General features: G+C 41.9%; 2 gene segments (V, D, J or C); both read right to left on the reverse strand.

The window, feature by feature from the left end:
- Positions 1-3,179: 3,179 nt before the first annotated feature.
- On the reverse strand, positions 3,180-3,780 carry LOC103587334. The segment is given in 2 exon segments: positions 3,180-3,586; positions 3,690-3,780. Coding segments are annotated over 2 exon segments (456 nt in total).
- A 4,981-nt stretch (positions 3,781-8,761) lies between these two features.
- LOC103587336 lies at positions 8,762-9,262 on the reverse strand. The segment is given in 2 exon segments: positions 8,762-9,075; positions 9,184-9,262. Coding segments are annotated over 2 exon segments (393 nt in total).
- Between the last annotated feature and the right edge of the window lie 6,331 nt (positions 9,263-15,593).

Raw genomic sequence — 15,593 nt, forward strand, 5'->3', positions numbered from 1 at the left:
AGGGAAGCAGAGAGTAAAGATTTGGAAAATTTGCAGCCTGGCCATGTGGTAGAGAAGCAGAAACATTTTCAGAAGAAAAATGCAATGGTGCTAAGAAGATTAATACAAAGGAAAGGGATTGTCGAGAGAAAGGGAAAAGGCCCTGAAGGCATTGCAGAAGCCTCTGGGGCCAACCCTTCCATTTCCGGCCCAAAGGCCTATGGAGACCGAATGGTCTTGGGGAACAGGCCTGAACAGCGCCCTCCACAGGCTTACTGCCCTGGGCCACCTCGGGATGCTGCTTGTCATACCCCTGCTGCTGCAGCCTTGGCTAAATTGGCCCCAGACGTGCCCACAGCTTTGAAAGATACAAGCTGGAAGCCTTGGTGGGTCCTCATGTTAACAAGTCTGCAGGCTCACACAATGCCAGAGCTCTGAAGGCTTGGGACCCTTCACCCTGATTCAAAGGATGTATGGAAAAGTCTGGGGGCCCAGGGAAAGATCTATCACAAGGGCAGATTCACCACATTCACCGCTAAAGCAATGTTGAATGGAAGCATGGGGGTCAGAGTTGCAGTAGAGAAACCCCAACAGTGCCAAGCCTAGTGGAGCTGTAAGAGCAGGACCGCCATAGAGACCCCAAGCTTGTGGAGCTACCAGAGTGCAACGCCAGTCTGGGAGAGCTGAAGTGTAGCCTGAGACCAGAAAAGCCATAGGAGAAGAGTTGTCTGAGGATTTGGGGACCCAACCCCAACACCATCTTGTAGAAGACACCAATCATGGAGTCAAGGTATAAGATTCACCAGCTGTAAGATTTAATGCCTGCCCTGCTGGTTTTCAGACTTGTTTGGAACTTGTAACCCTTTTCTTTTGGCCTATTTCTCCCTTTTGAATGGGAATATGTACCCTATGCTTGTCCCACCATTGTATCTTACAAGTAGATAACATGTTTTGATTCACAGACAGAACTTTAAACTTCATGGTTCAGCTGCTGCAAAACAGTTTGGCAGTTACTCAAAAAGATAAACATAGAATTACCATATAACTCAGCAGTTCTACTCCTAGGTATATATCCAAAGGAATTGAAAACAGAGAAAAAATAAATACCTGCAGGCCCGTGTGTATTGCAGCATTATCCACAACAGCCAAAAGGTAGAAACAACCCAAATGTGCATCAACTGATAGGTAAATAAATGCAATGTGGCAGTACCTTGAATGGAATGTTCTTTACTCATGTAAAGGAGTGAAATTCTGACACATGCTGCAATATGACTGAACTTTGAAAGCATATGCAAAGTGAAAGAAACCAGACACAAAAGGAAAGCTGTTATATGATTCCACATATATGAACTATCTAGAATAGGCAAATTCATATAGACAGAAGGTAGATTAGAGGTTACCAGGGGCTGAGGGGTAAAGGGAATAGGAAGTTACTGCTAAGAGGGCTCAGAGCTTTTGTCTGAGATGATGATAAAAAATGTTTTGAAAATAGACAGTGATGATGGCTCCACGATATTGTGAATGCACTTGTCCTACATGACACTGAATTATAAACTTAAAGTGATAGAAAACTGTTTTGTGTGTGTGTGTGTGTGTGTGTGTGTGTGTAACCTATGTTAAATAACCTATGTGACCACAATTTTTAAAAAGTTAAAAAAAATCTACTTTAAAAGGGCAAAAATAAACATAGACAGCTAAATTTTCATGATAGAACAGCGAAAGGAACCCAAGTGATTTAAATGCATTGACAATTGATCTTAAGAGTGTATCCCACAAAGGGTTTCTGATATAGTTCTAATTTTCTTTTGTAGTGTAAGACAGCCTCCCGGAGGCCATCTCTCTACTCACATTTAGAACTGTCAATCTTTTGAAAATTTTCCAGTCTGGGCAGTTTGAAGTCATAACATTGTTTCAGTTTGCAATACTTTGATTCTAAATGAGGTTGAGAAGCTATTCACATATGCAGTGATAATTCATGTTTTCTCTTCTATGAATAACCTATTTTAATTAAGCATTGCTGTCTTATTATGTTGTCTTTTACTTATTAAGTAATGAGAATTTTTTACTCATTTTAGACACTTACTATGTTAGAAAAGGAGAGCTCTGCTTTCCTTTTCAAAAAAAAAACAACAGATCCCATTATCTCAGTGGCTCAGCTCTGTGAAGTCTCACTTCCCATGACCACAGTGCCCAGCAGGGCACAAGCAGCTTTCTTCAGTGGTCGTCTACCACATGATGACCCAGTGAGCCTGGATGCTTCCAAATTGTAACTTGGCAACTGTACCGTGTAGCTTCCAGGTTCATCAAGTGGCAAAGGAGAGTTGAAGGGTGACTGCAGAAGACACTTGACCCAGTGGACTTGAGACTGTGGTGCTTAGAAAGTCCTGCTTACAATGCTGGCCTTTGGCTGGCATTGGAAACACGGGTGGTAACCCTTCCCTGCACTGATATAAAACCTTTCCTAACAGAGGAGGGTGACTCATTTTGCATAGACTGTTGGTACAAACAATGTTGTACTGAACATTGGATTTCCTTCTGGGGTCTGGATTTCTGGTAGGTGCTAGGCAGCAGGTGCCAACGTGACCTGCCCCTGATAAAACCTCTTGGGCACTGGGTATCTAACAGCTCCCTTGGCAGAGCACTGAGCACATGTGGCTGCTGTTGTGTTGCTGAGGAAGAGTCAGCTCTGCGTGGCCCTCCTGGAAGGAAGAGATCATAAGGGATCCTGCCTGTGGATTCTTCTAGATTCTACCTGTGTCTCTTCCCTATATGATCTGTGGCTGAGTATTTATGATGTTACTTTGATATGTTTTAGCCATGACTACAACTCTATGCCATATCCCTTGAGTCCTTCCAGCTAATCTCCAAACATGGAAGCACACTTGGGGACACATCACAGTGCCACAGAATATGTTCAAGGGCCAGGACTAGAGCCTTAAATGGGAAGCCTTGAAGAAGAACATTCCAGGCAGAGGGAACAGTCAGAGCAAAGATCTAAGGCAGAAGTCTGCCTGGTATATTTGAGGAATGGCCAGAAGGCCAGTGTGGCTGTGAAAAAATAAGCAAGGGAAAGAGGAACAGAGGAGGAGGCAAGAAACAATGGAGAGAGGGAGGTCTAGGGCCCTGTAGACTTATGTAGGCTGTAGGATTTCACATTGTTCATGCTCTGAGGGCAGAGGTCTAGCAAGTGCTCTTGACTCTCATGGAGGCAGGGACTTCCCAGGGAGGGGCGGGGCCTCTCGAGCACAGGGCAACCTCAGTGTGTCTAATTCCTCTTTATGCACAGAAAGGAGGCGGCCGTGCAGCGCTGTGGACTCACTGCTGGCACAGAAGTACACAGATGTCTGCGAGGGGGTGGCAGACTCCAGCGTGAGGAGGAAGTCCTCTTTACTTGATCTGGAGACGCTATAACCATCGGGGACGTCTCCTTTCTCAGTGATATCAGTGGCGATTGAGTAATGGATCAACCTCAGCCCCAGCCCAGGATCATGTCGATACCAGTACATGTAGTTGTGGTTGTCAGTCTGGTGACATCTCAGAGTCACCTCCATTCCTATCCTTGTAACCTTGTGTCTTGGGTTCTGGGCGACTCCAGCATCCATGTGTCCTGCAGTAGACAACGATAGAGCCTCATGATGTCACAGGAAAAAGGCTTGTGTTGGGGTCTTGGGAATTCCAGGAAAGGAAGCCCGCATGCAACCAGCACTCACCTGCCCACTGGAGACAAAAGGCCACACTGAACAAGAGCCTGGGGCCCATTTTGGGTACACAGCAGAATCTTATGTCTCCCAGCTGTATTTGAGGAAATAGTACATGTCCTATCAGTGATTCAGTGAGGTCACTGTCCCTGACAAATGCTTGAGTTGCAGAGTTGGGCTACCACGCCCCTTCCCACAGGAACAAGCCAATTATCAATTGTGTATAAATCATCTTATGGTGTATGTATAATAATTACATGTAATATATATACATAACAGCTCAGAATCAAAAGAATTTTAGTCTGTTTTTAAAGAAATCTTATAAGTGCGTATTCTTTTCCCCTGATTTTAGTAAGAAATGTATTCTTGTCTTCAATTTTTATTCTCATTAGGATACAATTCCTTATTTGTGTATTGCTTTAATTTTTCTAATATTTCTGTAGTCTAAGGGCCATCATCATGACAGTCCTGGTGCCTTTCATGACTGCTCTGCTGAAAGTTAGCATTCAGGTTGAACTAGTAAGTTTTTCTCTTTGCCTAAACTCTGCATAGTTAGATATCAGCCTATAGTGACAACCTCTGCTACAAGAGCCATCTGACACCCACAGAGGTTTCAAAGCCTCAAGATCAGGGTCACTAGAATGTAAACAATTGTTTTACACTGTCTCACATTAATTCACCTGGTAGGAGCATATCCTGCAAGCTCAGGCTCTGTGTGTTTTCACGGGTACTGTGATGGTCAACGTTACGTATCAACTTGACTGGGTTAAGAGGTGCCTTTATAGCTGGTAAAGCATTATTCCTGTGTGTGTCTGTAAGTGTGTTTCAGATGGAGACTGGCTTATGAGTCAGTGGACTGGGAGATGAAGGTCTACCCTCACTGTGGGTGGGCACTATCCAACAGGCTGGGGACCCAGAGAGAACAAAAGGCCAGAAGAAAGGCAATTTTCTCTCTTTTTTCTGGACAACAGGTTCCTTGGCCTTTGGACTCTGACAGTTGCCCCAGTGGCCCGGGTTTCTCAGCCTTTGTTCTCATACTGAGAGTTACACCGTTGGCTTCTCTGCTTCTGAGGCCTTTGGACCTGGACTGAGGCACGTTACTGGCTCCCTCGTTCCCCAGCTTGCAGACAGCACAGTGCAGGGCTTCTCAGCCTTCATAGTCATGGGAGCCAAGTCTCCTAAAGAATCCCCCTTCATCCATCTGTCTGTCTCTCATCTCCTATTGGTTCTGTCTGTGTGGAGATCCCTGACTAATACAGGTGTGACTTCTCTTTTCATTTGAGGTGAGGCTACAGAGGACTGGATCACCTAAGTCCCATCGGCTGTGCTTTCTGTGAGGAAAAGAGTAGACTCATTACGAATGTGGATGAGATGTTCACCCAGATGTACTTGTGTCTGGTGCCTCCAGGGACATAGGAAAATGTCCTATGTTTATTCAGAAGGATTTATACCCACCAAATGGGAGAATATTGATTGAGCCATACGTGTACAAGGTGGAAACATTATATTTAGTTAGTAGCAGTACACATTATTATTTCTTACACAGGTCACATCTCAGTGTGAGGTTTCTTTCTATGATTATAATCCTGATGTTGTCTTGATGGGTATTTCCTACAATCATGTTCTATTGAGAAAGGACACAGAAGCAGACAAGAGACCAAGAAGACGGGAGTCAGTGTAGCAACCACATGGAAAGGCTCTGGCTGAGGCCTGGTAAGCCCAGGAAGGAACTTTCCATCTATTCCCAGAACTCACTCTGTCCCAGGAGACCAAGAGCCACACTCCCAAGGAGACCATTGCCCATGGATGGGTCAGGGTAAAAAGGGGGAGCTTTCAATGTCAGGGCTCAAATTCTTTGGGATAAGGTAGCTAGAATCCCAGAGTTCTGAGGATCATCCTCAAAATAAGGCTGGACAACAGGTTCCTTGGCCTTTGGACTCTGACAGTTGCCCCAGTGGTCCGCGTTTCTCAGCCTTTGTTCTCAAACTGAGAGTTACACCATTGGCTTCTCTGCTTCTGAGGCCTTTGGACCTGGACTGAGGCACGTTACTGGCTCCCTCGTTCCCCAGCTTGCAGACAGCACAGTGCAGGGCTTCTCAGCCTTCATAGTCATGGGAGCCAAGTCTCCTAAAGAATCCCCCTTCATCCATCTGTCTGTCTCTCATCTCCTATTGGTTCTGTCTGTGTGGAGATCCCTGACTAATACAGGTGTGACTTCTCTTTTCATTTGAGGTGAGGCTACAGAGGACTGGATCACCTAAGTCCCATCGGCTGTGCTTTCTATGAGGAAAAGAGTAGACTCATTACAAATGTGGATGAGATATTCACCCAGAAGTACGTGTGTCTGGTACCTCCAGGGACACAGGAAAATGTCCTAAAATGCACAAAGGCAGACTGATTTAAGGCATTAGTGAGAGTAAGTATGTTCTATGATTGAGTCCCAGTTCTGATACAGATGCTCCTTGACTTAGGATGTGTTTACATCCAGATAAAACATCATAAGTTTAAAACATTGTAAGTCTAAAATACATTTAATACAAGTAAGTTATGGAACAATATGGCTTAGCCTGGCCTACCTTAAAAGTGCTCAAAACACTTACAATGATCTATAGTTGGGCAAAGTCCTCTAACACAAGGCCTATCTTTTAATAAAGTGTTGACTGTCTCCTATAATTTATTGAACACAGTACACTGTAGTGTGTCGGTTGATCACATGGATGACTGTAAGTTGTGGCTGCTGCCACCCAGCATCACTAGAGAATATCACACCACATACCACTAGCCCAGGAGGAGATCAAAATTCAAACTCTGACATACGGTTTCTACTGAACGCATATTACTAACACACCATCGTAAAGTAGAAAAATCGTGAGTGCAGACCTTCTGTATTTGTTAGCTGTGCCTCCTCTAGCAAATTATCTAAACTCTCTAACAATCTGTTCTTTTTTTCTTTTCTTTTTTCCACTTCCAAAATGTGGGTAAATCATTCTACCATATAAGGTTAAGAAATTAATTGAAGTAATGCACCTAAGTATATGGCACACATCAAATGAGAAATAAATAGAGGGATTTTCTATAAGTTCACGTAAGAGTAGAGATAAAGTGTCTGAGTTCACTGGGAAACATGCACCTGCATCTGCAAAGGGCACCTCATAAATTTGACAGTGGCTGTGCTGATGACTATCCATGTGCAGCCCACCCTCCCCCCCACTGCCCTCCATGGCCTCCTGACCTGTGCTGGGCTGCAGAAGCCTGGTGTCTATGGAGGGCATTACCAGGCTTTCCATTGGGTTAACCAGTCAGAGGCACCAGCAACAGACTGAAGGGTGGCCAAGAGAGTGCAGAGGATCTGGGCTTCACCCTCTTATCTCCCAAGCTTCTGGCCTTGACCGAGCCCTCCCTTTGGGCAGCCTCTCCCTGTAGCTCTCACGCAGCTGCAGTAACACAGCCCCTCCCTTCAGGCTCAGGAGCTGTGCAGGCTTCCCACTGTGCAGGCAACCCCTGGGCCCCCAACTACTTCTTGGCTTCCCTAAACCTGTCTGCCCCTCTGCACCAGTCCCTTGATAAATTATCTTCATTCAACCTTTTGAGCATGTACTCTGTTCCTTGACTGGGAACTGTCTGATTTAAGTGGCTTCCATGCGTCATAAATGCATGTGTGAATAACTGGGGCATCTCACATTGCCAGACATTAAACTTCTTAAAGAAAAGGGAGGTGTGTTATCAATTGAATCTCATTTCCATAAGCCAAGGAATTTTTTTAACACAATAGGTATTTCAGAAATATCCATTGAGTAAATTAACAAATGAGCAACAGTTAAACTACTGCAGCTAAACTATAATAGTTTTTATGAACAAAATGACAGGAAAATGAACATTTATTCTCATACTCTCCATCTCAGTGCTGTGTAGCTGGATGTGCTAAATATTGTCTCTTGACACTGGGCATCACTAAATGTCTTCCAATTGTCTCTATGTCATTGCAAGAACTGGAAGCCTTGAAACTACATTTCCCAGATTCTCATGACAGCGCGTTTTTGGAAACAGCTTCCTTTGACAAGTTATACTTGCAGAAAATTTGGAAGCAGAAGAAATACATTTTCATCCGACAGCAGCAGAGAGGTGGATTTGGAAGGGACCTCCTGTCACTTCCCTCTGAATCACTCACTTGGTTACTGCAGGACCATGTGACTCTCAGCTGTGTCCTGCAGTTCCTGACTGGGCAAAAGGAGCAACTTCAGACTTTCTGATCACTAGTGGTAGACATGAGAGCACGTGCATCAGCCTTCTGAGACCCTCCCTCCTCTGGACCATGCAGTGGTTTATAAGCACTAACTCCCTGCATTAACTCCCACTCCACTTGCAATTCCTAGAAGGTTATGTTTACTTGCTTGTGTCCTCTGATGTACTGGAAATGCCCCTGGTCACTTAGCCCCTGCTTAGGAGATATTATGGCCCCATTCTACATGGAACTATGACAGAAAAAACATTCTCTGGCTTGAAATTACATGTCCTAGAAGTTGGCAGACAATCAGCCATAGTAACCCCATCCCAAAATGTGTGACTTCCACTGCAGCTCAGCTGGTGTTGCAACTGAAGAGCTTGTGCTCTGCTACATCTTGTGGACCAATGCCCAGGGAGTACCATGGAATTTGTGATAACTTGGATTTTGGAGCCATGAGGATATAGTTTTGATCCTGGCTCTGATACTAGAAATGATGAGGAAGTCCATGAGATTCACTCACTATTTATAAAACAGTAAATTGTGATCTTCCACTTCTATGAATTGGATACACTAATGTCCATCCTTGCATTAAAACACATAATGAACCTACACTGTGGCACAGAGTAGGAGCTCCTGCCACCTGCTAGGAACTGAAAAATGCTGGCATAGATGTGAGAACGTCCAGTGGATCTGGGGCTGGAATGCTCAAGAGCACTCTGCCTGAGGTCCTTATGGCAGAGAGAGGGTTAGGAAAGAACTAGAAGCATTCATGGGGCTTGGCTAAGGCCGTGAGGGAACCCCACCCCCTCTCCCCATTACATCCTCAGCTGGCACAGGAAGGTTTGGGTACAGAAAGACACTAAGTCTGCAGGGCTGTGCCCAAACTGCTGGCACAGAGATACAAGGCTGAGTCCCCCAACTCCAAGGAGCTCATGTTGAGCTCAGAGTGGTAGTCACTGAACTGCTGAGCTGAGAATCGACTAGGGAAGTTTCCTTTATCTCTCTGCATCTTTTCATAATACGAAATGAGGAACTGGAGGCCCTGACCTGGAGCCTGCTGGTACCAGTACACGGTGTTGTGCCCTGAGATGGGATGGCATTTCAGAATGGCCAGTCCACCTTCTCCTTTGATTAGGTGTCTTGGGGACTGGATGACTCCAGCATGCACTGAACCTGTGGAGGGAGGAGACAGAAACTGAAGCCTTGACCCAGGTGCTTGGTATTCCAGCAATGACCAAAAACTGTGGACTCAGGGATGTCTCAGTTGTGCTCAGGACTCACCTGCCCCCAGGAGACAAAGGGTAACACAGCAGAAGAGCCTGGTGCCCCAGGCAGCATCAGGTAGGACAGGACCAGGCATCTCCCTACTCAGGGCACTGGCCTCCTAGGTTGAGTGGGCAGGAGTTTGCTCCTCCCTTTTCTCTGTTTAGAGGATTTGCCTGTGATGTCACTGTTCTGATGTCACCGTCCCTGTAGGCTCTCATAGGCATCCTGCACCTCTGGACAGGCTCAGCTGTGTCAGGTCTTCCCCCATTCTGTCCAGCCTCCTATAGCACAGGAAGAGCTATCCGTGCTGAGCTGGGCAGGGCAGGGTTTGGGGCAGACGTCCACCCACCACAGCTTCTCTGATTTTCCTCTGAGGCAGATGCTCCACTGTCCACACCTGGCCTGGGTCATCCAGGCTGACCCACTGAAGCTTCATCACGCTCCCCATCAAATGGAAGCTCCAGAGAGACCTCTACCCAGGCAAGGCTGCAGGTCCTGGCTCCCTGCCATGAGAACACACCTGCACATCAGTTGATGAGAGAAGACTCAGATTAACCCCTCCCGTGCCAGCAGTAACTCTGGTTCATCAAGTAATATCTCTGATGCAGGGACCAAGCCAAGACTGCCTCCCTTAACCCTCCCTCCCCAGACGGAGCTATCAGCAGCTCACTCAGTGGATCCACAGCGCCCTCAAGTGGCCAGTTGCACAGTCACTAGCACGTGCCTTTGTTGAAGCTGCCATGAAGGCTGGTGCTTTCTAGATTAGGCATCAGGATCTCAGGACACAGCACAGCTCTTGCTGATTTGAGGTTTACCTGCCTCAAACTTGACTTTTCCTGTGGTAATAAGGGAGGCATGAAGGAAACACGTTTTCCAAACAGGGGAATAAACATTATCTTATCAATCAGTGTGTCGTGAAGGAGATACCAGCCAGTCTTCAGATGGCAGCTGCACTAGGAATCGGGTGAGACCTGGGGAAAATACTCACTTTAACTGATGGTAATTCCTGGAGGTGCTGACCCTGGAGTTCTGTCAGCCAACGCCTTCTAAGCACCTGGGGATGTGATCCAATCCAGTCTCATGAAGAGGAAGCTGCCTGCTTAATATATCCTCCTTTGTGAATATCCCGTCAGCTCTCTTGCTCTTTTTAAATTGAATTGTTTGTCTTTTTTGATGGACTTAAAAGAATTCTTGATAATACAAATATAACCACTGAGTTTTTAAAGGGTTTTAAGGGTGGTTTTCATGTTATTTATTTATTTTTTTATTGAAACAATTGACTGTATGTATTTGTGGGCTACAGTTTTGACTATCAGTATTTGTGTAAAATCAGAATAATTAGCATATTCATTGTTAGAAAAGGTACTCACTCCTTGTACTCATTAAACCGATTTTTCTAACCCCCTACTTCTCCCAGTCTCCCCCCACTAGTAACTACAGTTCTGTTCTCTTTCTGAAAGTTCAACATACTATTGTGTTTGCTGTTTCCTTCTTTCTCTCTTTCTTCCTCCCTCTCTCCCTCTCTCTCTTTCTGTCTGTTCTTTCTTTCTTTCTTTCTTTGTGTATTTCTGCATTTCTGTATGTCTATATTTCTCTTTCTGTGCCTGGCTTATTTAACATATAATTTTCTCCAAGCTCATTCATATGGCTGTGAATGGCAGAATTTCATTCTTTTCTATGGGTGAATAGTATTCCATTGTGTATGTATGCCACATTTTCTTTTTTTTAAATTTATTTTTTAATTGAAACATAAGTGATTGTACTGGATAGTTCTGTGCTCTCCTTCTAAAAGTTCAGTGTATTATTGTGATTTTTATTTCTTTCTTTCTTAACTCCTACTTATGATGAGGACATGTGGCATTTCTCTCTGTTTGCCTGGCTCATTTCACCTAACATGATTTTCTCCAAGCTCATTGATGTTGTTGTGAATGGCAGAATTTCATTCTTTTTTATGGCTAAGTAGTATTCCATTGTGTACATATAGCACATTGTCGTTATCCAGTCATCTGCCAATGGACATTTAGGTTGGTTATGTATCTTGGTAACTGCAAATAGAGCTGCAATGAACATGGGAGTAAAGATATCCCTTCGACATGATGTTTTGCATTCCTTTGGGTATATACCCAGAAGTGGGATCGCTGGATTATATGGTAGTCCTACCTGTAGTTGTTTGAGAAGCCTCCATACTGTTTTCCCTAATGACTGTATTAATTTACAGTCCCACCAACAGTGTAGAAGAGTTACCCTTTCTCCACATCCTCACCAGCATTTGTTAATCTCAGTATTTTTGATAATAGCCAGTCTAACTGGGGTGAGATGATATCTCAGTGTGGTTTTGATTTGCATTTCCCTGATTAGTGATGTTGAGCATTTTTTCAGGTACCTATGGGCATTTGTATGTCTTCCTTGAAAAGTGTCTATTTAGCTTTTTTGCCCAATTTTTATTAGATTATTTGTGTTTTATTTACTGTGAAGTTGTTTGAGTTCCTTGTATATTCTGGATATTAATCCTTTGTTGGATGTATAGTTTGTAAATATTTTCTCCCATTCCGTAGGTTGCCATTTCACTCTGTTGATTATTTCTTTTGCTGTGCAGAAGATTTGTAGATTGACATAATCCCATTTGTTTATTATTTCTTTTGTTGCTTGTGCTTTTGGGTCTTATTCATTAAGTTTTTGTCCAGTCCTACTTCCTGAAGTGTTTCCCATAAGTTTCCTCCTAGGAGTTTTATAGTTTCAGGTCTTATATTTCAATCTTTAACCCATTTTGAGTTTAATTTGGTATATGGTGAGAGGTACAGGTACAGTTTCATTCTTCTGCATATGGATGTCCAATTTTTCCAGCACCATTTATTGAAGAGGCAGTCTTTCCCCCAATGTATTTCTTGTTGCCTTTGTCAAAGATCAGCTGGCTATAAATACGTGGGTTGATTTCTGGGTTCTCTATTCTGTTCCATTGGTCTGAGAGTCTGTTTTTATGGTAGTACCATGCTGTTTTTATTACTGTAGCTTTGTAGTATAATTTGAAGCCACATAGTGTTATGCCTCTGGGTTTATTTATTTATTTTTACTCAGAATTGCTTTGGCTACTTGGGGTCTTTTGTTGTTCTATATGAATGTTAGGATTGCTTTTTCTTTATTTTGTGAAAGATGCCATTGACATTTTGATGGGGATTGCATTGAATCTGTTGATCACTGTCAGTAGTATGGACATTTTCACATTTATTCTTCCAATTCAAGAGCATGGAATGTCCTTCCACTTTTTTGTGTCCTCTTTAATTTCTTTCACTAATGATTTTTAGTTCTCATTGTAGCGATCTTTCACCATCTTGGTTAAATTGATTCCTATGCATTTTATTTTGTTGATGACTATTGTAAATGGCCTAGCTTTCTTGATTTCTTTTTCTGCTAATTTGTTGTTGGAGAATAAAAACACTACTTATTTTTGTATGTTGATTTCGTACACTGCAACATTACTGCAATTTTTTTTATCAGCAATCAGAATTTTTTGGTAGAATCATTAGGTTTTTCTACATATAAGATCATGTCATCTGCAAACAGGGACAGTTTGACTTCATCTTTTCTGATCTAGATGCCCTTTATTTCTTTCTATTCTTTGATTGCTCTGGCTAGTACTGCTAAGATGATGTTAAATAGGAGTGGTGAGAGTGAGCACCCTTGTCTTCTTCCTGTTTTCAAAGGAAAAGCTTTTCGCTTTTCCCTGTTCAGGATGATATTGGCAGTGAGTTTGTCATAGAGGGCATTTATTGTGTTGAGATATTTTCCTTCTATACCTAACTTGTTGAGAGTCTTTATCATGAAGTGATGTTGAATTTTGTCAAATGCTCTTTCTGTGTCTATTGAGATGATCATATGGTTTTTGTCCTTGATTTTGTTGATGTGCCATATCACATTTATTGACTTGTGTATGGTGAACCATCCTTGTATCCCTGTGATGAATCCCATTTGACCATTGTGTATAATCTTTTTGATATGGTGGTTTATTCTGGTTGCTAATATTCTGTTGAGGATTTTTGCTTCTATGTCCATCAAGATATTGGCCTGTAGTCTTCTTTTTTGTTGTTGTATCTTGGTCTGCTTTTTGTATCAGAGTGATACTGGCCTCATAGAATGGCCTTTGTTTCAAATTTTTGGAATAGTTTAGAAAGGATTCATATTAATTCTTCTTTAAAGGTTTAGTAGAATTTAGTAGTGAAGACATCCAGTCCTGGGCTTTTCTTTGTTGGGGGACTGCTGATTACTACTTCAATCTCATTGCTTGCTTCTGGTCTATTGATGTTTTCTGTGTCTTCTTGGTTCAATCTTGGTATATTTTATGTGTCCAGTAATTAATCCATTTCTTCTAGGTTTTCATATTCATTGGCATGTTCATTGGCATATTTGTTGGCATCTATTTATCATTCATAGTAGTGCTAATGATTCTTTATATTTCTGTGGTATCAGCTGTAATGTCTCCATTTTCATTTCTGATTTTTGTTATTTGGGTCTTCTCTTTTCTTTTTTTAGTTAATCTAGCTAATAATATGTCAATTTTGTTTATCGTCTCAAAAAAACCCCAACTGTTTGTTTCATTGATCTTTTGTATCATTTTCTTGGTCTCTTTTTCTTTTAGTTCTGCTCTTATTTTAATTATTCCATCTAGTAATTTTGGGGTTGGATTGTTCTTGTTTTTCTAGTTCTTTGAGGTGTAATGTTAGATTGTTTATTTAGAGTCTTTCTATTGTTTAGATGTAAGCATTTATTGGAATAAACTTCCCTCTTAGTATTGATTTTGAAGTATCCCATAGGTTTTGGTACAACATTTCTTTATTTTCACTAGTTTCAAGAAACTTTTTGATTTCCTTTTTATTTTCTTTTTTGACTTAGATGTCTTTCAGGAGCATATTTTTAATATTCATGTATCTATATAGTTCCAATAGTCCTCATTCTTACTGATTTCTTGTTTCAGTTTTTCTGGTCTGAAAAGACACTTGAAATGATTTCAATTTTTAAGTTTGTTGATAATTGATTTGTGACCTAATATGTGCTCTATCCTGGAGAATGTTCCATCTGCTGATGAGTAGAATATATATTTTGTAGTTGTTGAATGAAGTGTTCTATAGATGTCTGCCAAATCCAGTTAGTCTAAAGTGTAATTTAAGTCCTATGTTTTTCTGTCAATTTCTTGCCTAGATGACCTGTTCAGTGTTGAGAGAGGGGTTGTCATGTCTCCAATTATTATTGTATTGGAGTCTATCTCTCTTTAGATCTAATAGTGTTTGCTTTATATATTCGGGTGCTCCACGGCTGGGTGCATATATATTTAAGATTATTATGTCTTCTTGCTGGATATATCCTTTTATCATTACATAATGACCTTCTTTATCTCTTGTTATAGTTTTTGGTTTAAAGTCTATTTTATTCAATATAAGAATAGCTACTCCTGCCTGTTTGATTTTGGTTTCCATTTGCATGGTATATCTTATTCCATCCCTTCACTCTTAGTCTGTGTGAGTATTTACAGATGAGGTGAGTGTCTTGTAGACAGCATATAGTCATGCCTTGTTTTTTAATCCATTCAACTAGTCTATGTCTTTTGAGTGGGGAATTTAATCCATTTACAGAGTATTTACAGATGAGGTGAGTGTCTTGTAGACAGCATATAGTCATGTCTTGTTTTTTAATCCATTCAACTAGTCTATGTCTTTTGAGTGGGGAATTTAATCCATTTACATTAAGGTTGTTATTGAGATGTATTCTCTTACTCCTGGCATTTTATTGATTTTTGTATGGTTGTTTTAAACTTGTGTTCTCCCCCCCCCACACACACACTTAATTGTTTGTCTTTGGTGTTTGTTGGTTTTCGAAGTGATAAGATATAGTTTCTTTGTCTTTCTCAGTTGCATATCTGTTCTACAAATGGGTTTTGTTCTATCTTGTGTATTCAGGCTGGTGATTATCATTTTTTGAATTCCAGATGCAGGACTCCCTTGAGGATTTCTTGTAGGGCTGATGGTGTGATGGTGAACTCCTACAGTTTTTGTTTTTCTGAGAAGTACAGTATTTCTCCCTCATTTCTGAAGGATAGTCTTGCTCAGTATAGTTTTCTTGGTTGGTAGTTTTATTTTTTTATTTCAGTACTTTGAATATATCATCCCATTCTCTTCTATCCTGTAAGGTTTCTGCTGAGAAGTCTGCTATTAGTCTGATGGGAGCTCCCTTATAGGCAACTTGATGATTTTCTCTTGCTTCTTTTAGGATGCTCTCTTTGTCTTTGACTTTTTACAGTTTGCCTACAATGTGTTTTGGAGAGGACCTTTTTGTTTGTTTGTTTGTTTGTTTGTTTGTTTGTTTTTGTGTGACTGGTAAGGGGATCATAACCCTTGGCTTGGTGTCGCCCGCACCACACTCAGCCAGTGAGCGCA

Source organism: Galeopterus variegatus, unplaced genomic scaffold (assembly GCF_000696425.1).
Source record: "Galeopterus variegatus unplaced genomic scaffold, G_variegatus-3.0.2 Scaffold443, whole genome shotgun sequence".
Taxonomy (NCBI): domain Eukaryota; kingdom Metazoa; phylum Chordata; class Mammalia; order Dermoptera; family Cynocephalidae; genus Galeopterus; species Galeopterus variegatus.